The sequence below is a fragment of the Carcharodon carcharias genome, chromosome 9 (genome assembly GCF_017639515.1).
Source record: "Carcharodon carcharias isolate sCarCar2 chromosome 9, sCarCar2.pri, whole genome shotgun sequence".
Lineage (NCBI taxonomy): Eukaryota > Metazoa > Chordata > Chondrichthyes > Lamniformes > Lamnidae > Carcharodon > Carcharodon carcharias.
In genome coordinates, this window is record NC_054475.1 from 94,704,697 (window position 1) to 94,731,466 (window position 26,770).

At 38.6% G+C, this 26,770-nt stretch overlaps 1 protein-coding gene across 1 annotated transcript in view; it reads right to left on the reverse strand.

Moving 5' to 3' along the window:
• Positions 1–231: 231 nt before the first annotated feature.
• ocrl (OCRL inositol polyphosphate-5-phosphatase) overlaps positions 232–26,770 on the reverse strand; it is a 115,663-nt gene continuing 89,124 nt past the window's right edge. The window contains exons 18-23 of the mRNA XM_041195181.1: positions 24,319–24,554; positions 12,216–12,335; positions 11,272–11,356; positions 9,032–9,159; positions 6,847–6,958; positions 232–2,624 (exon numbers count right to left, since the gene is read on the reverse strand). Coding sequence (XP_041051115.1) covers positions 2,500–2,624; positions 6,847–6,958; positions 9,032–9,159; positions 11,272–11,356; positions 12,216–12,335; positions 24,319–24,554 — 806 coding nt within the window. The 3' untranslated portion in view covers positions 232–2,499. The remainder of the gene's footprint in view (positions 2,625–6,846; positions 6,959–9,031; positions 9,160–11,271; positions 11,357–12,215; positions 12,336–24,318; positions 24,555–26,770) is intronic.

Below are 26,770 nucleotides of genomic sequence, written 5' to 3' on the forward strand. Positions count from 1 at the left end.
TGCCAAATTAACTGTCTGCATAATTAATTGCAGATGTCACAAAAAAACTTCTAGATAGTGAATATCATAATAGTTGCAGAATATGCCTCCTGATTCACAATTTCTGATATTTAAAGAGCTTAAGTTTAAAGAGCCAATTATCAAAAGGGACTTATCTGATAACTCAAAAGGTCCAAATAACAGAAACAAGAACTAAATATTTTAAAGAAATGACAAATGATGATATTTGAATACAGATTTAAATTGGTTTTAATTGGAAAATTTAACCATAAGATAATGAAATAACCTAGAGACTGAAAAATACATTGTAGTGTATTACATAACAATTGTGAATCATAGATTGGCATCTAATTACCTGCCCTCGGTATCAAATACATTGAACACTTCCTGTAACTGGTCTTTTTGATTAGGCCCTTCTTTTAGTTTATTAAGTCTGTTGAGTTCCACCTGGAACTACAGTGATAAAAACAGTGAAGATAAAACCTTTAAATAACAGATCAAGAGATTTCAATAGTTCAATACACTCAAGGGCAGGAATTTAAAGAACTTTCATTTTGTTCCTGGTTTCAATGGGTATCAATTGTTTCAATTTACCATGGCCAGCACTGGCTGGCAAAAATATCAACCCAAAGAGCAGACACCAATACTTCTGCTTTTCTTGGTATCAGTGAATTTGGAAATTGAGCTGCTTGATTATATTTCTTTTTCAGCTGGTGTGTAATCTGGACTAATTAACTGGCTTGTATCTTTCAACTCAGATTCAAGCTAAATTGCATTAAAAATTAAAGTTCATTGTACAAAAGTATTATACTATTCATCTCATCTAGGTAATGCACTGAGAGGGGAAAAACAACAAATGATTGAAATTCAACTTAAAGGTTTGTAGTGTTGATATTCTCTGCGGAGTTGCTCCTTACTGAATGTGCAGATTGAATACAAGGTGTCTCTAAAGACATTTACAAACATCTCATATGAAGTGGGAGGTGTTTGTTTTTGAAAAAATGATTTTTTCACCTTAACTTGGAGAATACATTATATATTGAAAGTACTCAGGAATACACATAAATTCTTCTTTAAGGACACTGCCATAGATTTTTAAATATATGTACACATGCTCATCTCCCCATGGCTGGGATCTGGCAACAATACATCAGCCTAAACTGATTATCACATGGCTTTTTACTAGTGATTGAATGATACATGGATTCAACCTATAATTATCCCAGTTGAATAGAAACATTTAAGTACCATTTATGCAACGTTATTTCTCTGATTGAATGGACAGAGTTGTCTATGGCACTGTAATATTACTTTGATTTGGCAAACAGGAAATATGTTTCTAGAAGGTGGGCTGGAAATAGGCTGAATTAAATTTGAATTCCCCATCCACTGTATTTGGAGTTCAGTGGTCTATAACTGGTCTGGAATCTAATATTGTATTGGCACTACTGCTCTTTTCCTCGTGCATGGCAGAGTAGGCTTTTACTTCATCATGTAGAAATTAGAACACACAGCTACACTATTACCTTACAGGTAAAGCATATGCTATTTGCAGATCACAAACTGAATCTTCAATAAATACGAAAAGTAACAAATAAATCTTGCTCCAACCATTTCTTGAATAGAATTTTGCAAAACACATTTATGGGTCATCTATATGAACTCAGTAGACCGATTGTATATTTGGAGGTCTAATTATTTTTAAAGGCATCTAGAATTTTGACAATTTTCTAAAACTTTATGCATTGACCATACTATTTCAGACAATTTTGTGATCTATATTATTAAATTTGTATCTCTAAAAGTCAACCCATTCTTTTTACCTTGCCCCAATGTAATCCATTGTCTTGATGTAGTCATATTTACTTGGAAATCTAGGCTAATATCTTTCCAAAACAGGACTCCCTTTTACACAAGGTACCTTACCCCTCTGTCTAGGCAAGACCTAATGAAACTGAATTTATTGCGTAGATAAAAGTTCCACCACAGTTGTGGGAACTCAATAGGAATAAGTTACTGTTTGTGCTCATTCACTCCTGTTTTAACTATTTTCTGTTCACTTGCTATAATTATAATTGGGCGTTGTGTTTCAAGAATGGAGGCATATATGGGCTTCACATACTGTGATATCATAGTATATTCCCTGTTTAATCCGAGCTTCCTTGCTCATTGCAGTCCTCCAGTCACCTTCAACGACATAAAAGATTCCCACTCTAACCTCCATTAACCTGGCAGCAAACATAGATGTTTAGATACAATGCTGGAAGAAACTGACACAATAATTTGTAATAAAAATTTAGATTGACAAGAGGTTATGAAATTGCTGGAAATGTGTATGGTTATACTGAATCACTATGTGACGAGCATTCTAAACTATTTGATTGAGAAATTTGATAAAACAGGTCTCATTCATCCGTATCATTCGATCACCATTTTAACACAACAAATACAGCTACTGTCACAGTGCAGTGAAGATGTTATCAGAAATATGCTCGACATTTAGTCACCATCTCCACTTATCAGGAAGCCATAGATGAAATCCACAGCACGTTGGCGATCGTTCTGGGTTTGCCGTCCAATTAAGTTTGGTGGTGGCCTCAAAAGCAGACTTGCAAAGAGCGTGGCTGTGGATGACAGGAATACAAGCAATTATATAATATGTCTGTAGTGAAATACTAATCCCTTCAACCATGTTTCTTCATATACCTAAACATTTTGGTCTTCAAATGTGTTTAATAACTGACTTATAGATGTCAAACTAATAATTAGGTTTGCATCTCAAAACACTTGCCTAAGTCAATTCTGTAAATATATTTGGGCAAATCAGACATAATTCAAACCTGACAACCTTCTAAATTCTCTTTGGTTTAGACTATCCTTAACTGAAACAGGCAGGGGAAGCAAACTCAAAAATTCAGTGCATCAGAACAAATAGCCACTACTGTCCCAGCGGCATCCTTCCATCTGTGACAGACAATGAGAATGCAGCCTCAGGACTTTGGTCAGGTCAGATGAGATCATGTATTTTACTTCTTTTGATGGCCGAACTATCCGATTCTGGAAAGGCAAAGTCTGACACAAGTGCCACATGTGAAACTGTCCCTTGCTGGTGGTGTAGGATGATCTCTGCTGATGCCTTGCTTGCCAGGATGATGTCTTGCTTTGGAGCTTTTGAAATACATGTCATCGTGAAGGCAACTTCCTGCCCACAGCTGGTGTTGCAATTTGCATTGATCAACAGCTAGAGTTTCTCAATTGTCATGACCTAATAGGCAGAGTTAAAACAGCTAAAACCATTGGATGTATATGGTTTACTTTCGTTGGCCTGAATTTTCTCCCTCCTTTTCCTGAAACTAATGACCCTTGCAGGGAGTTGGTTCCACAGCTGCTAACAACCCTGTCAGCAGACAGTCTTCTTGTGTGAACTTTGTTAGATTGTCTATGAGAGGGATGGAGATATGTCCTTATATTCAATTTATGAATACAATACAAAAATAGAAAAATATTAAATGACACCTCTAATAACAAAAGCAAAATAGTGTGGATACAGAAAATCTAAAATATAGGCCAGAATTTTATCTTCGGCATGTGGGCGCGCGCCTGACATGCTGGAAGGTAAAATGATACGCGGTGATGTTGGGTGGCGTCCCAACGTCACTGCGCATTGTTAAGACATTGCGTTTGGCGGGCGCACGCTGGAGTTGGCTGCGCATCTGTCAATAATTGCAAGGCTTATTAAGGACCTAATTAACTTGAATTTTATGCTTCCCGCCCAACCGTACGGTTGGCGGGCAAGCAAAAAGGCCAAATGGCCTTTTTTTTATTTAGGTAACCTCATCCATGAGTGGGTTGAGGTTTGCTAAAGCTAATGTAAATTAAATAAAAACTTTCTTTTGCCATTAAAAACATGTCACATGACAAGGTGTTTCATTAAATTTTTAATGTCATTATTCATTTTTTAAAAAAGTGCTTCAATCTCCGAGGCACCTCCGTGCCTCAGGGAGATTGAAGCGCTATTTTGCGTGCATGTGTGAACTGCGCGCTAGATCCGACTCTTCCTCCTCCAGACCACCGCCCGCACAGGCAGTGGTCAGCGCTACCACTCGTGATCCACGCTGGGCGGGCCTCAATTGGCTCGCCTGCATGAAATCATGGTGCGGAGCTGATCACGGGTGGCAGTCAGCTCTTCACCTGCCCTGCCCGCTCCTGCTGAGCCCACCCGATGCGGAAAAAAATTCAGGCCAAAGAAAACGTTGGAAATACTTAGATCAGGCAACATCTGTGATGAAACAGGTAACCTTTCAGGTTCAATGATGCATTCTAATGACCTGAGCTGTTAACTGTTTCTCTCTCCAGGGGTGCTGCTTGACCAACTGAGCACTTAATAGCTCTATTTTCATTAAGTAATTGTTTTTATAAAGAAAAACAAACAAGCATTTACACACCATCTTTCATGTCCTCAGATTACCCAAGACAATTCACAGTCAATAAGTACAGGCTCTATTGTTTTCTAGGTAAATATGGAACCGATATGTGTCCAGGTAGATCATACAAATAGCAACGTGACTGATCAGTATCAATTTTTTGAAAGTTTGACCATTTACCCCAGAAAGAATTTTTGATATAAAGTCAGATGCTGAGGTTTAATTGCCCAGAGGTGCAGCACTCTTTATTCACTTGACAACAGAAAAAAGCTGAAGTCACTGAAACAGTAAGGGGACTGGATGATTTAATGAGTTCCCAAAAGACAATATTGCTTAACATGAGTTAACCATGGTTCAGTGGATAGCACTCTAGCCTCTGAGTTAGAAGATTGTGACTGCAAGTCCTACTTTTAGAGACTTGAGCACAAAAATCTAGGCTGGCGCTCCTGTGAAGTATTTAGGGATTGCTGCAATGTTGAATGGGTCGTCTTTCTGATGAGACATTAAATCGAGGCCCTGCCTGCTTTCTCAGGGTAGACGTAAACAATTCCACGGTACTATTTCGAAGAACAACAGGAAGTTATCTCAGGTGTCCTGGCTAATATTTATCTCCCGATCAACTTCGCTAAAAAACAGACTATCTGGTAATTATCATGCTACTGCTTGTGGGAGCTTGTTGTGCACAAATTGAATGCCACAATTCGTACATAACAACAATTACTCCAAAAATACTTAATTTGCTATGAAGTACTTTGTGACGCCCTGAGATGCAAAAGGTGCTATATAATTACAAACCTTTAATTTATTTTCAAGTTTGTGACAATATGTGAATCTTTACCACATTTTGATACAGTACTTCTAGAAAGCAATAATGTTAGCTGGACGGGACTGCTTTTATATATACACAGCATAAACCTTTCTGGCTGGAACTCACTCCTGGGTGGTTAGCGGCTAATCTGATGAGCTGCTCAACTCTTAGGCATGAAGAGCTGTGGGAGGATCAGATGTCAAATCTTGATCTTACAGCCCAGCTGAGAAAAAGACACTGTCTGGGACAATCTGAGATCTGGTAAAGAAGCTATTCTTACAAAGAGAAAGTTCTGTTCTTAAGTACAGGGTTGACTGGGTTTAGAAAGAATTATCAGCAAAGCTGTCTTTAGTCCACCAACAGGGACAGTATAGTATGCAGTACCTTCTGTTTTACGCCAGATGTTATGAGTTAAGTTGTATTGACTGTAATCGTTACTTTTTTCATCAACATGTATGAAATAAAAATAAATCAGTTTCTTGATTTATATTCGGTTTGGTCTCACTAAAGTATTCATAAGAACCACTTTTTTGAAACCTGGAGACATGCATGTGGTGACACCCATTCACAAAATGCAGGGTTTTCTTTATTACTTTCCCAGGTCAGCAATTGTGTTGGAAAATAAAGGTGAGCAGATAATTGTAAGGTACACAAATCCACCAATGAGCTGCTGAATCAGAGAGAAATTCATACTACCAGCTAATCTGTTTTGGTGATATTGGTTGAGCAATGAATGCTGGCCAGGAATTAGGGAGAATACCTTAGTCTTCAAAAAAGAAAGTGTCACATTATTTACTTTGCATGCACCCAAACATGCAGATGGAGCCTCTGTTTACTGTTGCATCTGACATTGCAGAACTCCCTCAGTATAACACCAAAGTGTTGACCAAGATTATGTGGTCAATTCCTTTAGCCTCTTATCTCTTTAGAGATAAAAGTGTCACCACAGTAGGAGCTCATTCACTTATAGTTTTAAGAGTACAACAGCTCCTCCAGTCCAAGATATTATTCTGGAGACCAAACAGTTATTTTTAACATCAGGTGTTGGCAGAAAACAGTCTATAGCACACTGGCCACCCATTATAAGACCCTACCTGACTTTCTTTTCCATAATGAAAAGCAAAATTAGACAGACAGTATCTGTCTGGTCAATCTTCTTTGGCCTACTTTCCATCACTGCCAGCATTTAAAATTGTCTTTTAAGTTTCCATATTATATAGAGAGGGAATAATTTGTTTTAAATAAATAATGCAATATTAGTTACAGAGCTGGCCTAATGGAAATCTTCCAAGCTCTGCATCTCAAATTGGTGCAATAGATATTTTGAATAAATTATAATACACTTAGAGATACTAGAGCTAAAATGCACAAAAGGGAGATTGCACAAGTCTTCGCTTGGAACATTTTCAGTTTTGTTAAAACAGTGGTAACAAGATCAGAGTAAATAATTCAATTTAATACATCAGCAATCTCACTCGGATGTATAGTGCCATGCTGTTGTTGAGAAAGAATGTTTTAGGATCAGTTAAAGAAGCTTAATTAGAGAATCTAGGAAGTTTCCATGGCATTCTATCTGTTAATGACACAGGTCAAAAGTGTTCCATCTTTTCTTACCTAACATCTTAGCATCAAGCTTGTTGTCTTGTCTATGCTTTAATAATTCCCGGAGGAATGCCATCAAGTACTTAAACACATTTTTGTGACTGCGTGGTAATTGAGTTATCAACTGGAGAAAAAGAAGCAAATATTTACGGCAATGCAAAGACTGTTAAAAATCATCAATGTGACAACTTGACATTAAACAGCCAATGTGGCACAACATGGTGTAAAATACTACAACAATGAACAACTGGAAATTATAGAGTTTAATAGTATTAAAATACCCATTACACTGCATGATGGATACAATGCTGTTAAAATAACTTCTCTTTAAATCTAATTATTATTTAATACATTTGTAGAGATCGGGGCTTCAGATAAATTTGCACTAAATCTAGAGGTTCAGGATTAGTATATCTCTGCACCATGGAACGACAAACAATTTTATTTATGTGGTGCCTTTAATTTGGCACGAAGTCCTAAATCACTCAACAATTTGTGCCAGACCTGAGCCGAAAGAAGGAAATCAGGGGAAGTGCCCAAAGCTATGGTGGAAGATACAGGTTCTTAGGAGGATTTTGAAGGCAAGGCGGTGGTATTCAGGAGAACTCTAGTGAGTGAGGATGAGATGACTAAAGGTTCTGTTACCAAGAGAATGTGATACGGCTTAACAGGCTGAAAGCTGAAGTCCAGAAGACGCAGGATGAGACACAGATTTGGAGAGGTAAGGTGCAACTAGACCCTGGAGGATTTGGGAGACAAATATGTGGATTTTGACTCAGATTGCTGACAGGGAGTCAATGATAAAGAATGTGGGAAATGGGGTGAAAAAGTATATGCGTTTGCAGTGATTCTGTCGGAAAAGCCAGGGCAGTCATTTGGAATCTGGGTTTTTGCTTCATATGGGGATCTCCACAAAACCATTTCTTTCTCCAGAGAATTATAAGCCATTGGAATATTTTTCCGATGGCTGCTGATTCCCTGAACTTAATAGGTTCATCTGATTGCCCGGACTGGTTTGAATTGCTTATCGTGTTACACTTATTGTAACCGATATTTCATTTTTTTTTGTCTCTCCCAGGAGATTGTATGGCTGAGTATGGGTGGTAGGGAAGATGTGTTTAATCATGATGGTCTAGCTATTGTAGGGTGGGATAGGCTTGAAGGATCAACTGGTATTTCCCTGCCTGTCATTTTCATATGTTTGTAATGTGTGGTTACATTCACAGGCCACACTTCTGATTTCTTCTGAGTTTTCTCTTCGAATGGTAAAATTTACTATGATTTACTATACGACACAAACTTATCATCTTACAGGTGATGAAATGTGATTCAGTTAATAATACTTGGGGCCAATCTCCCTGAAGTTGAGCGCTCCAGTCTACAAAAGAACCATCTGCCATCACCTATGATGCAGCATACAAGTGAAATTTCTTCAACATATTTAAGTTTCTGTCACTATCTTAAAAATATTAATCTCAACATCCAAGGACAACAGATTATATAGGAAGGACCATGGCCTATGGAGATGTGCTTATGTTAGGTAAGACCTAGAATTCATAAATAATAGTTCATCTGAATTTTCCACTGGTCTTGAGGAAAGCACTCTAATGATAGCAGAAATATTCCCCAGTCTGGAACCACCTCAAAGGCATACTGTATCTAGCTGGGATTTCTAATTATTGACCAAGAATTCTAACCTTCCTGATAAAATCAAGCCCTAAAGGCTTTGGCATCTATGCAACGTCTTGAGTTCAGGTGAGTCAGCTACCTGGAAATAAAAAAAAAGTGTAGCTAGGGAAATCTGTCACTATAGTCAGGTACTTTTTGAACTGAGTGTTAGGGCACAAATTATAGCCTTATACTGGTTGATTGCTATTGAATTATTCATGAAAATGTTACTTTTCTTATTCTAGTTTACTTTCTGCACAAAATCGCCATTAATGCAAGTTCATTTCAAACAACGCAGCTACGAATTGTGCTTCTGTGAATGACCTGTGCCACACCGATCCAGTCTAAGGTAAAGGCCCTATATAAATGCAAGTTGTTTTAATAAGGTAGCTATGTTAGCTAGATAGGTGTTATCTGCAGAGAATACAAGGTATCTGCACAAATTATGAATCGTTAAGCGATTGTGATTCAATTTTATGTACAGTATCATAATAGTCTCACAGAACAATTACAGAACTGCAACTCTTACATGTCTACAGCTGCGATTATCGAATGAAATTTCTAGGCATTGAAGATGCAGCTCATAACATAACACAGGCTCTGGGAGGGCTTCAAGGAAGATGAGCAAAGCTTCAGCCACCGAATGATTACTGCCAGCTAGTATACAAAATCAGGAAATGTCAACAGCATAAGATTGATCTCGAGTATCTAATAGCAGATACGAATTTGGCTTTGCACAGAAAACCTATATGGTTTCTCTCATATATTGAAATATATGGAATTGCAATAAATCTGGACTTTTATAAAAATGAGGGGACGCTGAGTTAAGGTAAGTGATGGAGGTTTGACAACAGTGAAAAAAACCTCCTAAAACTCAATTGAGAGAATACAATACCCAGAAACCTTTCATCAAAAATTGGTCAGCTTTCTGTACTACATACTTTACTGAAACCATTGTCAAATGATGTGCAGAAAAATTAATCACGTAGCCTCTTTTGGAGTCCTTTTTTCCTACACCAAATACTAATTACAACCAAGATGTACACAGGCTTCCTATACTCTACAATGCTACAAAAATATTACCACCACAAGCACGAGAGCAACCTGGTGCCCTTACATAAAATACAATTAAGATGGACAAACCTGTAGTAATGAAGCTACGACAGTGAAGTTATGTCCTCCAACTCCATAATACCATACATTTGCCTGCTCAAAATCCTGAAACTTAACATAATGCTTCTCATCAGGAGCAAAAGGGTTTTTGATGACCTTGTCGTGGCTGGGGGTGGGTGGGGGGGGGGGGCGGTGGGTGGGATGGTGTTGTGGGGCTAAGAAAGAGAATGGAATAAAATATTTCCAATGGGCAAATAAGCCACCAAATTGCAGCAATCATTAACACTACTGATTCCTTAACTTATGCTGAGCATTTACTTAAAAATATTATCATTTTATTTAAAAAAACAGCTTTCCTTGGATGTAACACGACCAAAGTTCTAAGCTCATTAACTTATAATGATCATCCCTCCATTAATCTAACGTGCATCGCTTTCATTAGAGACAATTGTACATTTTAGTTCTGATAGTGACAGTGCAGCTGCCTGTAAAATAAAGCCAGCAATGTTCACACCCCATGAAAGAATAAAAAAACCTGACCCTGGCTCCATATTGTGACTGTTCTTGACATCAAGGCAACATTTGACAGAATGTGGTATCAAGGAGCCCTAGCAAAACTGAAGTCAATAGAAATCAGGGGAAAAACTCTCCACTGACCGGAATCATATCTAGCACAAAGGAAGATGGTTGTGGCTGTTGGAGGCCAAGCATCTTAGTCCCAGGACACTGCTGCAGGAGTTCCTCAGGGTACTGTTCTAGGCCCAACTATCTTCAATTGCTTTATCAATGACCTTCCATTCATCATAAGATCAGAAATGGAGATGTTTACTGATGATTGCACAATGTTCAGTACCATTTGCAACTCTTCAGATACTGAGACAGTCTGTGCCAATATGCAGCAAGACCTGAACAATATTCAGGCTTGGGCTGATAAGTGACAGGTAGCATTTGCACCACACAAGTGCTGGGCAAAGGCCCTCTCCAACAAGAGAGAATATAACCATTTCCCCTCGACATTTAACGGCATTACCATCACTGGTTCCCCCACAATCAACAATTTGCGTTTTACCATTGACCAGAAATTGAATTGGAAAAGCTATATACCCACGGTAACTCATCCTGACTCCCTAAAACCTGCCCACCACCTACAAGGCACAAGTCAGGAATATGATGGAATACTCTTTACTCGCCTGGAAGAGTATCGTAGGCACCCCATCTAACAACAAACATTCACTGCCTCCACCACTGACAGTGGCAGCAGTGTGAATTACATACAAAATGCACTGCAGCAACTTAAAGCTCCTTCTACAGCACCTTCCAAACCCGTGACCACTACTACCTAGAAGGACAAGGGCAGCAGATGCATGGGAACACCAGCATCTACAAGTTCCCCTCCAAGCCATGCAGCATCCTGACTGGGAACTATATCAGCATTCCTTCACCATCGCAGGATCAAAATCCTGCAACTTCCTCTCTAACAGCACCATGGGTATACCTGTACCAGAAGGATTGCAGCAGTTCAAGGGTGCAGCTCACCGCCACTTCTCCAGGGAAATTAAGGATGGGCAACAAATGCTGGCCTTCCAGCGGCATCCACAACCCAATAAAGAATAAAAAAAACTTGACCCTGGCTCCATGTTGTAGTGTAAAGGATACGAATAGTTTGTGGAATGCTTGTGTCCAAGCAGTCAAAAATCTTTTGAAGTTCCTCCTGTGTACCAGGTATTTGGAACAGGTCCTCCTGTCAAAACAGCAAAAGATTAATGAAAACTCCTCCAATCTTTTAAATTCTCTGCACTGGTAAAACTCATTTCAAACTCTCCTGCTTGGTTTCGTATACAATGGCCTAGAAATTTGAGGGTGCTCATTTTGAAAAAGGATGAAATTCTAGGCCCGGACCTCATGCTTCACTGCTACAAGCTGGCTACTCTTATCAGCGGGTAACACTTAAAACAATGACCCTAGTGAGCTTGTTATATTAGGAAAGCATACAGTCTAGGAGGTTCCAGGTGCAACTATGTCGAGTTAGTAACTCTTAGGGAGAAGGGATGGGAAGAGGCATTAGTTTGATTCTGAAAATGGTTTCTTTTAACTCCTGGATGTGCACAAATCGGACAAGATCAGGTTTCACGGTGAAGCCCTTAACCGTCTTATATCCTAGCAACACTGCTTAGACTCTTATGTTAAGAATGACCAGAACATTGAATCATATCCCAGCAATGATCAGCACATTCAAAAATGAAGGGGTGACAGATGCAAAAAATAATTAACTATGGGATTATGAAAACTTTGTGGTAAGACTACTGTAAGAACATTCCTTTAAACAGAGAGTTAATCCTAATGCATCCAAAATGTAGCAGCATTATTGTTGTTTTTATAAAATCAAATAGCTCGGATAGAACTCCTTTCATTTACCAGAATCAACATTTAATTAACCATTTTCTTTGTATATCACGAAATGCAAACTACAAGATCATAAGGTTTTACCTATAGTCGCACCTCCCACTGGTACATCGTTATCTTTTGAGATATAATAGATGAATTGTTAAGTGTGATAGCTTACAGGCTGAACAGGCGGAAAGAAAATTTATTACACCTACCTGTCGACTTGCATTTTTAAAGAGATGATCCACCAACAACCAAATTTCCTTCGGAATCTGTAGAGGTTTATTATCAGTTGCAACATTATCCACTGAGACAAGCTCTAAACGAGATTTCTCCTGTTAAACACAGTAAATAAGACCATAAGACATAGGAGCAGAAATTAGGCCGTTTGGCCCATCGAGTTTGCTCTGCCATTCAATCATGGCTGATAATTTTCTCAACCCCATTCTCCCACCTTCTCCCTGTAACCTTTGATCCTCTTACCAATCATGAACCTATCTATCTTGGTCTTAAATACACTCAATGACCTGGCCTCCACAGCCTTCTGTGGGAATGAATTCCATAGGTTCACCACTCTCGGGCTAAAGAAGTTTCTCCTCATCTCTGTTCTAAAAGATCTTCCCTTTAGTCTGAGGCTGTGCCCTCGGGTCTTAGTCTCTCCTACTAATGGAAACATCTTCCCCACGTCCACTCTATTCAGGCCTTTCAGTATTCTGTAAGTTTTAATCAAATCCCCCCTCATCCTTCTAAACTCCATCGAGTACAGACCCAGAGTCCTCAAACGTTCCTCATATGTTAAGCCTTTCATTCCTGGGATTGTTCTCATGAACCTCCTCTGGACCCTCTCCAGGGCCAGAACATCCTTCCTGAGATATGGGGCCCAAAATTGCTCACAATATTCTAAATGTGGTCTGACCAGAGCCTTATAAAGCCTCAGCAGCACATCCCTGCTTTTATATTCTAGTCCTCTCGAAATAAATGCCAACATTGCATTTGCCTTCCTAACTACTGACTCAACTTGCAAGTTAACCTTAAGAGAATCCTGGACTAGGACTCCCAAGTCCCTTTGCACTCCAGATTTCTGAATTCTCTCCCCATTTAGAAAATAGCCTATGCCTCTATTCTTCCTACCAAACTGCATGACCTCACATTTCCCCACGTTGTATTCCATCTGCCACTACTTTGCCCATTCTCCTAACCTGTCTTAATCCTTCTGCAGCTTCCCCCCGTCCTCAATACTACCTGTCCCTCCACCTATCTTTGTACCATCTGCAAACTTAGCCAGAATGCCCTCAGTTCCTTCATCTAGATCATTAATGTATAAAGTGAAAAGTTGTGGTCCCAACACTGACCCCTGCGGAACTCCACTAGTCATCGGCCACCATCCTGAGAAGGACCCCCTTATCTCTATTCTCTGCCTCCTGCCAGACAGCCAATCTTCTATCCATGCAAGTACCTTGCCTCTAACACCATGGGCTCTTATCTTACTAAGCAGCCTCCTGTGCAGCACGTTGTTAAAGGCCTTCTGGAAGTCCAAGTAGATAAGCTCCATTGGCTCTCCTTTGTCTAACCTATTTGTTACCTCCTCAAAGAATTCTAACAGATTTGTCAGGCATGACCTCCCCTTGATGAAACCATGCTGACTTTGCCCTATTTTATCATGCACTTCCAAGTATTCTGAAATCTCATCCTTAATAATGGACTCTAAAATCTTACCAACGACCGAGGTCAGGCTAATCGGCCTGTAATTTCCCGTCTTTTGCCTCACTCCCTTCTTAAACAGGGGGTTACATTAGCGATTTTCCAGTCCTCTGGGATGCTCCCTGACTCCAGTGATTCCGGAAAGATCACCACTAACGCCTCCACTATCTCTTCAGCTATCTCCTTCAGAACTCTGAGGTGTAATCCATCTGGTCCAGGTGATTTATCCACCTTCAGACCTTTCAGTTCTCCAAGCACCTTCTTCTTGATAATGGCCACCATACTCACCTCTGCCCCCCAACTCTCTTGAACTTTTGGGATGTTACTCATGTCTTCCACCATGAAGACTGACCCAAAGTACCGATGCAGTTCCTCTGCCATTTCTTTGTTCCCCACTACTACTTCTCCAGCGTCATTTTCCAGCAGCCCAATGTCCACTTTTGCCTCTCTCTTACCCTTTATATATCTAAAAAAACTCTTGCAACCTTCTTTTATATTACTGGCTAGTTTACCCTCATATTTAATCATTTTATTTCTTTTTTAGTTGTCCTCTGTTGGTCTTTGTAGGCTTCCCAATCCCCTGGTTTCCCACTGCTCTTTGCAGCATTGTATGCTTTCTCTTTAGCTTTTATGCTGTCCCTGACTTCCCTTGTCAGCCATGGTTGCCTCATCCTCCCTTTAGTATGCTTCTTCTTCCTAAGGATGAATTTTTGCTGTGTCTCCCAAATTACTCCCAGAAACTCCTGCCATTGCTGTTCCACTGTCTTTCCTGCTAGGCTCATCTCCCAGTCAATTCTGGCCAGCTCCTCCCTCATGCCTCTGTAGTTGCCTTTATTCAACTGTAATACTGTTACATCTGATTCCAACTTTTTCCTCTCAAATTGCAGGGGGAATTCTATCATATTATGGTCACTTCCTCCTAAGGGTTCCTTCACCTTAAGCTCCCTTATCAAATCTGCCTCATTACACATCAGTAAATCTAGAATTGCCTGTTCCCTAGTGGGTTCCAACACAAGCTGCTCCAAAAAGCCATCTCGTAGACATTCTACAAATTCCTTTTCTTGGAATCCACTATCAACCTGATTTTCCCAGTCTACCTGCATACTGAAATCTCCCATGATCACTGTAAAGAATTTGGACAAATCAGGGCCAGTTGTTGAAAAGGAACAAGTTCTTAGTCATTTGTGATTCATACAGCTCATTCAAATCCAGACCAGAATCTAGCCTTTTGTTGATTAAATAGTACAACAGTACTTTGCAGTATTTTTATAATGTTTTATAGCAATCAGATTGATCTTCATCATGAAAGTCAAATGTTTTGCAAAAAACGTTTGAATTAAGAGTTATTCATTTTTGAAAAAAACTATTTTTTCTTTTCCAAAAAACCTACAGAATTTCTAATTTCTAGGCAATAATTGTGCGCTGTGGCCAAGTGCCATATTCAGAAATTATGTTAGTCCACTCGTATCATTAACAGGCTATGACTTGATCTCTGGCAAAATTTCACTTTTTTTAAATTACAGGAGTTATGAGAAAATTATATGTTTCATTACATTATGCCACAAGGGAATATAGTGATGATGACTTTGCACCAAGCTTACTTTTTGATCTGATGAGTAACATGTTCATTTATTAACAATGCATGGATGCAATGACTCCCTTGCGTGCGCATGGTTATCTAAGCACCAATTGCCAAGGAGCAAGGCTTTAAACTGGGTTGTAAGAAAGAAATGCAGGAGTGCTAAAGGCGGGGAGAGAGTGATAAAAACTATCTAAGGAACTGAAGAGTGGGAGAAGTGCCTGGAAGAAGTGTTGGGCTTTTCTACTCTTTAGTAGTAGGAATGTCTATTTCAGGTCCATTTGACTATCTAAATACACAAATTGCAAAATCAGGAGAGACTGTGTGGTACACAACGTTCCAAGATATCACATCAATGTTACACTGCATTGTTGTACAGCATATCTTAGAGCTGAAACTTTTAAAAATCTTCAATTTTCAGTTTTTAAACTTAAGAAAAAAATTCTAGAAATATTTTGGATTTAATTTTATTCAAGTACAGGGAAAGTTAGGAGTGAAAAACTTCAACGTTTTGTTGGAAATTAGAGAAAAAATAATTTACATAGTTGAAAAGTGGACATTCCATCAGTACTCTTCTCAATGCATTCACTGTATGTGTGAATGTGTAAAGCTATTCCACTAGTACTCATAACATAGAGATGCAGTGCAGGAAAAGAAAGTGTGTACTTTTCGGGAACCAGTAGTATTTTGGATATGATAAACGGAAAGATTTGTTTTTTTTAAAAGATCAAGGAAACTGTAATAGCAAAAAGATGAATATCAGAGAAAAAACATGAGCAGAGCAGGAGGCAACAATTTATGGCTAAATAAAATCAGCAAAATTTGCAAATAGAATACTGTTCATCAACAATGCAAAAATACAGCTTTTGGCCAAGATTTATTAACAGGTTTCTTTTCCCTGTACCTTGAAAGATGTTGATTTTAATCTATTATTTCCAAGAATGTTAAAGCCACAGATGTATAAACAAGTTATTCATTCCTCATCATTCAATATTCTGTACGTGCACAATTTTTTATTACTTCATTCACAATTGCTGATGTTGCCTTTAGTCAGAAGGGAATTCTCACCAGCATTGAAAGTAATAGGAAAAGGAGCAAAATTGTGGCAAGATATTCCACAGACCTAATATTTAAGCATATAAATAAGACTTTTTTGCTATGTATGACTGACTTGGATGTTGGAATACAGAGCAAAATGTCAACATTTGCCAACGATACCAAACTTGAAGGAGTGGCAAACAGTGAGGAAGATACTCATCATCTTTATTGCAGCTAGTTCTGGTCAACACATTTTAGGAAGCATGTGTGAGGGTCCCTGAGAGGCTGCAGAGGAGATTACTGTCATGAAAGTTAAATAATTTTCATATTTTTCTGGTTTATTGTAATGTAGGTTTATGGGGGGGGGGGGGGGTGGTTGTGCTTTTTTTCCTGTGTGTCATTTAATTACATTTTGTACCCAAGCAAACTGCAGATTAAAGTTATCAAAAGAGGTAAGGTGTCTTTAAAATGCTAAGTAGGTAAACATGGTTGGGGTCTTAGCATGTAAGGTGTGTCACGAAATTGGATTTTTAGATAGATGAAGGGAGGTTTGAATTTCAAAGATGTTAATGAGAATATTGGCAACGTGAAAAGATTTACATTATGAGAAAGGTAAAGTTCCAAAGAAACAATGGAATTTACATATTAAAAAGGGAGAAACATATATAAAAGGAAAGTGAGGCTGTGTGTCAAGAGAAGGTATCATGAGATCTAACAGGAGTGTGTGAAGTAGTCTAATGGAGCCTCCAGCATTTGTGCATAAGCTGGCTCTACAGAAATTGAAGCTGGAGAAAGCCACTTTGAATTCCACAGTCCCAGGGTATTTTGTTAATTGGTTGGATCTGTTTAAAATATAAAAATCTATTTTAGGACCGTTGCCTTAAAGGTTAATTAGGAATTTTATGTGTTATTATAGTAGTAATTTGTAGTTCTATGTATCTGCTTGAAATCTTTTTTGTTAATAAATATTTTAATTTAGTTTTAAAAAAATCTCTACTGGTGGACTTATTATTTCTGAATTCAGTGCATGCATCTTGAAATAAATACAATAAATACAAATTACAAAACCGTTGTGATAGTGCGATCAACTTTCTCTCGTGGGTTTGATCCGCCTGGCACACGTTATCTACCACATCATAACAATTAACCAGAATGGTTCCAGGGATATGAGGCTTTAGCTACAAGATTAGATTAGAGAAGCTAAGGTTGGTCTCCTTGGAGCAAAGGAAATTAAGGGGAGAATTGATAGAAGTGTACAAGATGATTGATCTGGATAAGATAGACAAGGAAAAACTGTTCCCATTAGCTGATGGTAGAGGGACTAGGGAACACTGATTTAAGGTTTTGGGCAAAAGATGCTGGGACAACATGACAAAGAGCTTATTTTAATGCAGCAAGCGATACTGACCTGGAACTTGCTGCCCATGAGGGTAATGGGGACAATCAATGATCTCAAAAAGAAACTGGATATACGCTTGAGGTAAACAAATTTGCAGGGCTGTAGGGATAGAGCAGGAAAACGGGACTGACTGGGATCACTCTATGGAGAGTAGGCATTGACTTGATGGTCAGAATGGTCTCCTCTGTGCCATACCATAAATGACTCTATGACTTATAACATATTCAAGAATGCTGTGAAGATTTATGAACAATGTATTTTATAATCTTCTTCATTCGCTGCCTACTTACATAAGCTATAAACTGTAACCAGCAATTAATGTTTATCAATTTTATATTTATCCATCAATCCTTTATAAAATTTGCTATTTTCACTCACACTCCTTTTTGCCCCAGAAAAATGCACCAAAAGACAGCTGATATTGGAGCCACCTTACCAGCAGGCTGCATCACTGCAAACAAGAATGTTTAATTAGATTGGTATGGAAGTAGATTTGTGTCATGATAAAGCAAATGATTTAGTGCCATATGCTATGCCCAATCCTGCAATTTTCCACACTTAGCATATATATAGCATGCTTTGCTGATTGAGTATTGTAACTCTGCATAAGGAGTCCCAGAAGTAAAAAAACGTTCCTGTGAATGCTAACAGATCACCTGGTTCACCAACCTATTTCAGAACATGGGCCAGGATTTTCTATTCGTCGGGTGGGCTCAACTGGAGCAGCTATGGAGCTGACTGCCGCCCATGATCGGCTCCACACCATGATTTCAGGCAGGCGAGCCAATTAAGGCCAGCCCTACATGGTTTGCGAGTGGTAGCACTGAGCGCTACCTGTGCGGGCAGGGGAAGAGGGAGAGTTGGGTCCAGCACTCTTTAGTGCATGTGCAGGAAAGAGCACTTCAATCTCCCCAAGGCATGGAGCTGCCTCAAGGAGATTGAAGTGCTTTTGAAAAAAAAAAACCACAAAAATTTAATGAAACATGTCCGTTCATGTGACCGTGTCGCATGAGATGGGACATGTTTTTATTTTTCAAAAAAGATTTTAAATTAATTTGTATAAGCTTTGCAGATGAGGCTTCCTAAAAAACGTAAAGGCCATTTGGTCTTTTTGTCTGCCCACCAACCGTAAGGTTGGACAGGCAGCGTAAAATTCAGGTTAATCACTGGTTAATGGCCTTAAAAGGCCTATCAATTATCAGTGGGCATGCTGCCCACGGAGGTGCGCTGCCGAATGAAATATCATGCGACTTCGCATACCCGACGTCATCACACAATAGTTAATGTTCTGGCATGTCGGGCGCATGCCCGCATGCCGAATGGAAAATTCTGCCCATGAATTAGATTTAGTCTAAAAAGTAGCAAAATTGATCTGTAAATATTAGTTGATAACAGGGTCAGATTGAACATGAGAAATAGGAGCAGGAGTAAGCCATTCAGTCCCTCAAGCCTGCCCCGTCATTCAATAAGATCATGGCTGATCTGCCCCAGGCCTCAACACCTCTGTCATGCCAGCTCGTCATAGCCCTCAACTCCCCTATATCTTAAAAATCTATCTACCGCCTCTTTAAATACTTTCAGTGATCTAGCCTCCACAATCCTGAGGTACAGAATTCCAGACATTTACTGCCCTCAGAGAAGAGCTTCCTTCGCATCGCTTTAAATGAGTGTCCCCTTTTTCTGTAACTATGTTCCTTAGTTTGAGCTTCCCCCATTAGTGGAAACATCTTCTCAACATCTACCCTATCAAGCCCCTCAGAATCTTGTACGTTTCAATAATATCACTCCTCATTCTTCTAAATTCTAATGAATCAAGGCCTAACCTGTTTAGCTGTTCTTGATAAGTCAACCCCTTCATCCCAGGAATCAGGCTAGTGAATCTCTTTTGAACTGCCTCCAATACCAGTATATCCTTTCTTAAATATGGGGATCAAAACTGTACACAGTATTCTGGGTGGGGCCTCACTAACACCTTGCACGGTTGTAACAAGGCTTCCTTATTTTTAAACTCCAACCCCCCAATAATACAGGCCAAAATTCAACTCTTCTTCTTAATTACTTGCTGGGCCTGCTTGCTAACTTTTTGTTTTTCATGCACAAGAACACCCAGGTCCCTCTGTGCTGCATTTTTTTTTGGAGTCTCTCCATTTAAATAATAGTCTGCCTTTTGATTCTTCCTACCAAAGTACATGACCTCATACTTTCCTACATTAAACTCCATCTGCCAAGTTTTTGCCCGCTCACTCAACATATCTACATCCCCTTGCAGATTCCTTGTGTCCTCATCACAACGTGCCCTCCCACCTATTCTTGTATCAGTAGCAAATTTGGATACATTACACTCTGCCCTTGCCTCCAAGACAGTAAATAATTGAGGTCCTACGGCTGATCATATGGCACTTCACTAGTTATGTCTTTCCAACCTGAAAAAAACCTATCAATCCCTACTCTCTCTGCCTTGTGTGTTAACCAATCCTCAATCCATGCTATTACATTACCCGCAAAACCATGAGCTCCTATCTTGTGCAATAACCTTTTATGAGGCATGTTTATCAAATGCCTTCTGGAAATCCAAATGCACTACATCTACCAGTTCCTCTTTATTAACTCTCTTGTTATACCCTCAAAGAATTCCAGCAAATTTGTCAAACATAATTTCCAAACTAGAAGTTAGTCAGCCTCCCTCGGAATTCTTAAGGTACCAATACTATATTTTAAGAATTCACACAGAAAAAATGCAACAGTGCATTTGTACCATAGAAGCCTGTGGGTCATTTTGTAACTATTGGTGGATTGTATTCACTAAAAATGCTCCAAAAAGATATTTTGACAGACATCAGTATTGCAACCTTTTATTTTATATTAAGTTGATGCCTAGGAAGCTCCTCCAGTGGTCTGGCTCAAAGGTTCCCTACTTTAATATCTCAGACCAGGCTATGCAGAGTTAGCTGATTTCAGGACATCAGTTGGGACAGTGCAATTGGTTTCAGTGTCCCTGGTGTTATGACGCTGCAGATGATGTGTGTCAGGCAGATCAAATCCACGAGGGAAACTTGATCGCGCTATCACAATGGTTTTGCAATTTGTATTTATTTTGAGATGCGTGGACTGAATTCAGAAGTAATAAGTCCACCAAGACTTCTAGAAAATTAAAAAAAAATTAAAAATATTTATTGACAAAAGAAAAGACTTAAAGCACATACATAGAACTACACATTACTACTATAATAACTCCTAAAATTCCTAATTAACCTGACTCCTAGTCACACCCCCTTTAAGGCAATGGTCCAAAAATAGATTTTAGATTTTAAACAGATCCAGCAAGTTAACAATACTCTGGACAGCGAAATTCCAAATGGCTTTCTCCTCCAGCTTCAGTCGACAGCAAGCTTATACACAAATACTGAAGGTTTCATTAAGGCTATTTCACACTCTTCGGTTCGATCTCACAATGCCTTCCCCTGACACATTCTCATTTATATATGTTTCTCTTCTTTATAATATGTAAATTTGATTGTCTCATGTGTCTTTGGAACTGTATCTTCCTCACAATATAAAAACTTTCATGTTGTCACTATATATTGTCAGCAACCCTCGGGAAGAATAAATGCATTCCTTAGCTTGCATGTCTGGCTATTTGTAAACAGACTGAGTTCTCTTTGAAATGCAAATCCCCCTTCTCGTCTATCAAAAAATGCAAATTCCCTTCACACCTTACATGCTGAGCCAGCATCCATGTTTACTCATTAGCATGTCAAGCACCTAGCTTTTTTTGATGAGTCAAAGCCTGCAGTCAACTTGACTTCAAATGTAATTAAATCACACACAGACAGATCTAACTATACTTACCCTCATAAACCTACTTTACAATAAAGCAGAAAAATATTAAAATTATTATCCTTTCATGACAATGGGCAATGGTAGAGTGAGGGAAAAATAATTCATCCAGTGTTTTCAACCCTTCTTGTTCTTCAGTGATTCCTGTGCACACACCAGTTGGGCACGAATAGGATTGGACTCAAATGGGATGCCCTGCAAGATCTAATAGCCAGTCACCAAGTACTGTGTATGTTCATAAATGAATGGTCATTTCATTGAGATACCAACACTCAAGCAACCTCCATCCAAGGAGGAGGAGGAGAAAACTTCCAGCCTCTTTTCAGCATGTTAACATTGATCAGTTACCTGAGTATTTAAGCTAACAGTAAAAATGTACTGGCATTTCTGACCCAACAATGTTATCTTATTAAAAATGCCAACAGATCTCACAATTTACAGTGCTGGCTTCCCAACTAAGTCTTATTCATTTCAAGTGCCAGAATTACTTGCTACTCAATTTAATTTGGGGAAAAGAAAGGAAAGTGTCAGTTCTTAGCTCACTATTTGGTGGAGGAACAGCTGATAAAGCCCATCTTTCATAGAGGTAAATTTTCTTTGCAACTGCTATCCATTTTTGTGCACTTTCCAACAGGGGTCACTGGGTAGTGATCAGATGCAAGGATCCTGATTGTAATTAAACCTCATTAGCCAGGGGTGTAGAGATTACTATAGTGATAGATCAAGTGCAATGAGATAACTCAATAGAGTTGGAAATCGAACCTGGCATTTTCTAGTTTGTATGGTTCAGTAGTACACCAGTTACTTTATATCCAAGGTCATTGGGGAAACTCAGAACAGTTCTAACCTTCAAAATCTGAAATACTTAGAAAGAATTAGGTGTAGTCAACCAGTATTAATCTAACACTTTCCAAATGTACCATTACCTTCTGTAACATGTGGTCATCATCCTGAACACAGCACAAGAGATAGAAAGAGAAAAAAACCATCAGCAAGAGAAAGATTTCTGTAAAGTATCACATGCAGAAAAAATAGGACTGAGATAAGTGTAACTATAATTACTTCTTTCCTTTGGAGTGTTGTTCACAACTTTCAGAATATGCACTTTCTAAAAACCTTTCTTCAGAAATGAACCTGAGGATGTACAATTCAGCAACCAGGAAATGTGAGAATTTTTGAAAAACTTCTGTGTTTACGAATAAAACACTCAAGTCAGGTAGAAGACAGGAAGATTCAGGATAAAGCTCCCTTTATTCGGTTCCAAAAGCATAATTCAGCTGCAACTTCAAAAGAGTGGTTCTTATTGCATCAGTGTGGCATTTTCCACCAACTATCTTTAGTCCTAAGTGACTCCAAATTTGTGCAAAATGATGAGCTTCATAACATCTTTTACTTTCTTGTACTGATCAAGGTAAGGGATATGAATGCTAGGGAAATGAACATCCTCTATTTTAGGCACTGAATGTTAACAGCTAGTACTTTCAGGTCAGATATAGAACAGTAGACTCAGTAAAAATACTTCTACAATGTATCCTCACCCTAGTCTCCGAAGTCTATCCCCTGTAGTACCAGTGTAAGATTTTCTTATTTCCCACACAAGCTACCTTGTACATCCCACCACTCCCCTTGGAGTGGGATTACCAAATTAATGCCAACTAATGTCCCATTTTGGGTAGTTTTATGCTGTGGATCCATATTTCCCAAGCTGATTTCATGCGGGGTCTTTACAAAAAGCAGACAATCTTTCTGGCTAGATTTGAACCCAGAGGTGAGAAGCCAGAGTTTAAAGCAACACACTACCTGGGTCTGCATTAGAACATTATTGCTAAGAAACCAAAACTTTCAACAGTTCATAATTGACAAACTGGGACGAATATTGCTATAGCAGCTGCTGAAGGTAGAGCAGAAAGAAAAAATCCTGAGGGAATCATCTCAGATAAAAGTTAATAGTGACACATGTATATAAGAGATGGATTGGACCTTACACAAAAAATAAACAATAAAAATACCTGATAAACAATATAGTCTTGCTCCCAAATTAGCTTCTCCATTAATAGTACTCTTCACTAATGATTCCTGTGCTAATAACACAACACACAACACATCTATCACAAAGAGGAGTGGAGGGTCATTTTACAGAAATCATATCTTTTAGCTTGTGCAATTGCTTACCATTTTCATATCATTAGACAATACAATAAGGGCTGAAAGTCTTCTACAGAAACACCATTGCCTCGATCAGAACAAATGTTCAACAGTGGTTTGTTCATGACAACCAAAGGCCAAATCATTTGGTGCTTTTGCTAGCAGAACCATTTTCTTTACAGCAAATGCCACTTGCATGGATTTAAATATCTCAATTAATAAATAGAGCTGCGTTAAAGCAAGAGGAGAATGTATTAATATCAGCAACATTTCTACAGCAAAGGCTTTTCGTTTAAGTTCATAGCTGTCATTGTTGTCAAACTGAAAGCAATTTTATAATTTGATTGAAGGGAAAAAAATTGCAGGACTATGAGTAAGAGCAGGAAAATTATGCTAATTTGATAGCCCTTTCAAAGAGCCAGCATGGGTACGATGAGCTGAAGGGCCTCTTTCTTTGCTGCATTGTTCTATGACAAAGAAATGTAATTTTGGTCATTTAATTTAAATGGTGAGGGGAGGGGTGGAATGTGCAATAAGAAAGGTTTGCAAGAGGCAGTGCCCAAAATTTGTAAAACATTAATAATGTAGATTTTCTTTTCACATTAATGCAAATGCTTACCAGGTCTATAAGCTTGGTAATGGGCACTTCCCTAATTGGCTTCTTCATTCGACACAGTGATTCAAGTGATGTACCAAAGCAACTTGGTAAGTAATTTCCACCAATCGTTAGGAAATAATCCTTCCCCCGATCCAGATGCAAAACCAAGATGTCCTCAATCTTATCCTCAGCTGAGTTTAATAATGTCACGGAGTCCTTGCTAACATAAACTTCAAGTGATATATCCACAGACTCATCTGAAAGAGAACATGTACAAGTATTCAGAAGCTCTTCTTAAACAGAGACATTTAGATAAAACCATGGCATTTATATGGTACCTTCAAAAGAGAAGTCCCAATTCACAGTTGAACTAGGTAGGAGAATAGCCATGGAGTGAGAAATTAGAAAGGATAACTGAGTTTGCTTGAAAAGCAAGTTTTACTTAGGTGATTATAGGTGGAGAAAAGTGGAAGAATTGAGAGAATAACTACAAAGAACAGTGCTGAATTCTCTAATGCCAAAGGTGGGCATGAGAGGGGAAATAATACAGAAGGCCAGAAGAAGAGTCAAATGGTACAATAGAAGATGCAAGAAAGCAAAACACTGACGTAACGCCTATTATAACCTCAGAACATCCGAAAGTGCTTCACAGCCAATAAAGTACTTTTGAAGTGGAGTCAGTATGCAATGTAGATGCACAAAGCAGTCAATTTGCATACAAGATTCCAGACAGCAAAAGGACTAAGTGTCTGCCAGGCCACTGGAGAACTTGCCTGCTCTTTGAATATTACCACTGGATCTTTTATATCTATCCTGTTTAATGTCTGAACTAAAAGGTTGCACCTTGGGCGTGTGCTGTGCCGAGGGCATGCAGCAATGTGTTCAAGTCTCTGAAGTGTGGCTGAAACTACAATCTTCAACCGCAAGTGGCAAAAGTTCTAGCACGTAACCAAGGTTGAGAAGGGTACAAGGCTGTGAGGGGGATATAGAGAGCTATTTTGATTTAAATTTTCTATGATTCCCAATTTTTGTTTTGGATGGGCCACATTCCTTAATCTTTGGTGGTGTTCTCTCTTTAAAGGGATGTGATCTATGCCTGTATGGTAAGGCTTTAACTCACAATTCCATTGATCTACTGTAAATAGGATTCTTTTATACGACAAAAATTTTAATTAAGTTCCCCAATTCTGCAGTTTAGCTCAATCTTTGCACACGGTAAGGAAACTGGAGGGCCTCCTGGTGGATCTGCTCCTGGCCCGACACAACTGCCAACCTTAGGTGCAGACTGTTGCAGATTATGATCAAAGCTTCCCTCGGTTTGCAGCTTTTGTTCGTGCCTGGATGGTCCTTGAATAGCAACATGCTTGTGTAGTTAACTGGATATTTTCTATAGCCAGTTGGAATGCATGGGTTGTTTGCTTTGCTTTTCTTAGACTTTACAGCTTTACTTTTAGTTTTGTTTGAATACTGGTTTCAATTAGGTAAAATCCTCCCTGAATTTTTGGTGGTGTCTTCAGCAGTCAGAGGGGAAACCAGAAGATGTCCACAACAAAATTAAGTTCCTTTCATATTTTATTGCTATTATTCCTATATTTATTATTTTATTTATCTTCATTGAAACAATTTCATATCTTATACACCTGCATAAATGGTCCTCAAGTCTCCCAAAGATAACAAATCTTTCTTGTTTTTAATTTGAAAATTACGTTTCCTATTCTATAATGCTAGAGTTCTTTAATGGCATTCTCGTGCATTTGCATCATCATGAATGTTATGTTAGGCAGCCTTCTACAGATTTGTGCTGGATTTTTTTGCCTATTGAAAAACCAACTAACCTGATTCCTCCTATAATCATATCCTGTATTTATAGATGTTTTTCTGTTAATTCTATATACATTGTACACTGTTTAAACCCATTTACTACGACAAGAATTTGTTTATAATTCTTAGTTGTAAATATTTATGTGAAGATTAATCTTGCATACTTGCCAAATTTTGATAATTTTATAATAGTTTTATCCAATTTATCCTTTAATGGATCCATCTTTTTTCGACTATTAAAACAGTTGCAAGACTTAAGCCTACTTTGCTGCTCTGTGCAAAGTGATATTATTTTCTCCTACTTTTTAAAAAAATGTTCTTTAGCTATCCTTAGTTGCATTTTATAAGCTTGCTTCTTTAAAGTATTCCTGCTTTTCTTTTTAAGGTTTCATCTAACCTCCTTAGTAAACTACTGCGATTGGCAAAGGCAAGAAATTTAGGCATTGAGACTTAATATCAGACAACATAAGGGTGAATTTGAGTTTACTAACACTGTAGCCTGGGAAATCAATCAGTAGGACATTGGTCTGGAGGTAAAATGTCTGTTTTATTTCTTTTCAGTAACTGGCATAATTGAGGTACACACAGAAATGGGCAATGGTAAAAATGAGCAGGCTTAGTGACAGACAGAATATCAGATAGTTCAGGCTGA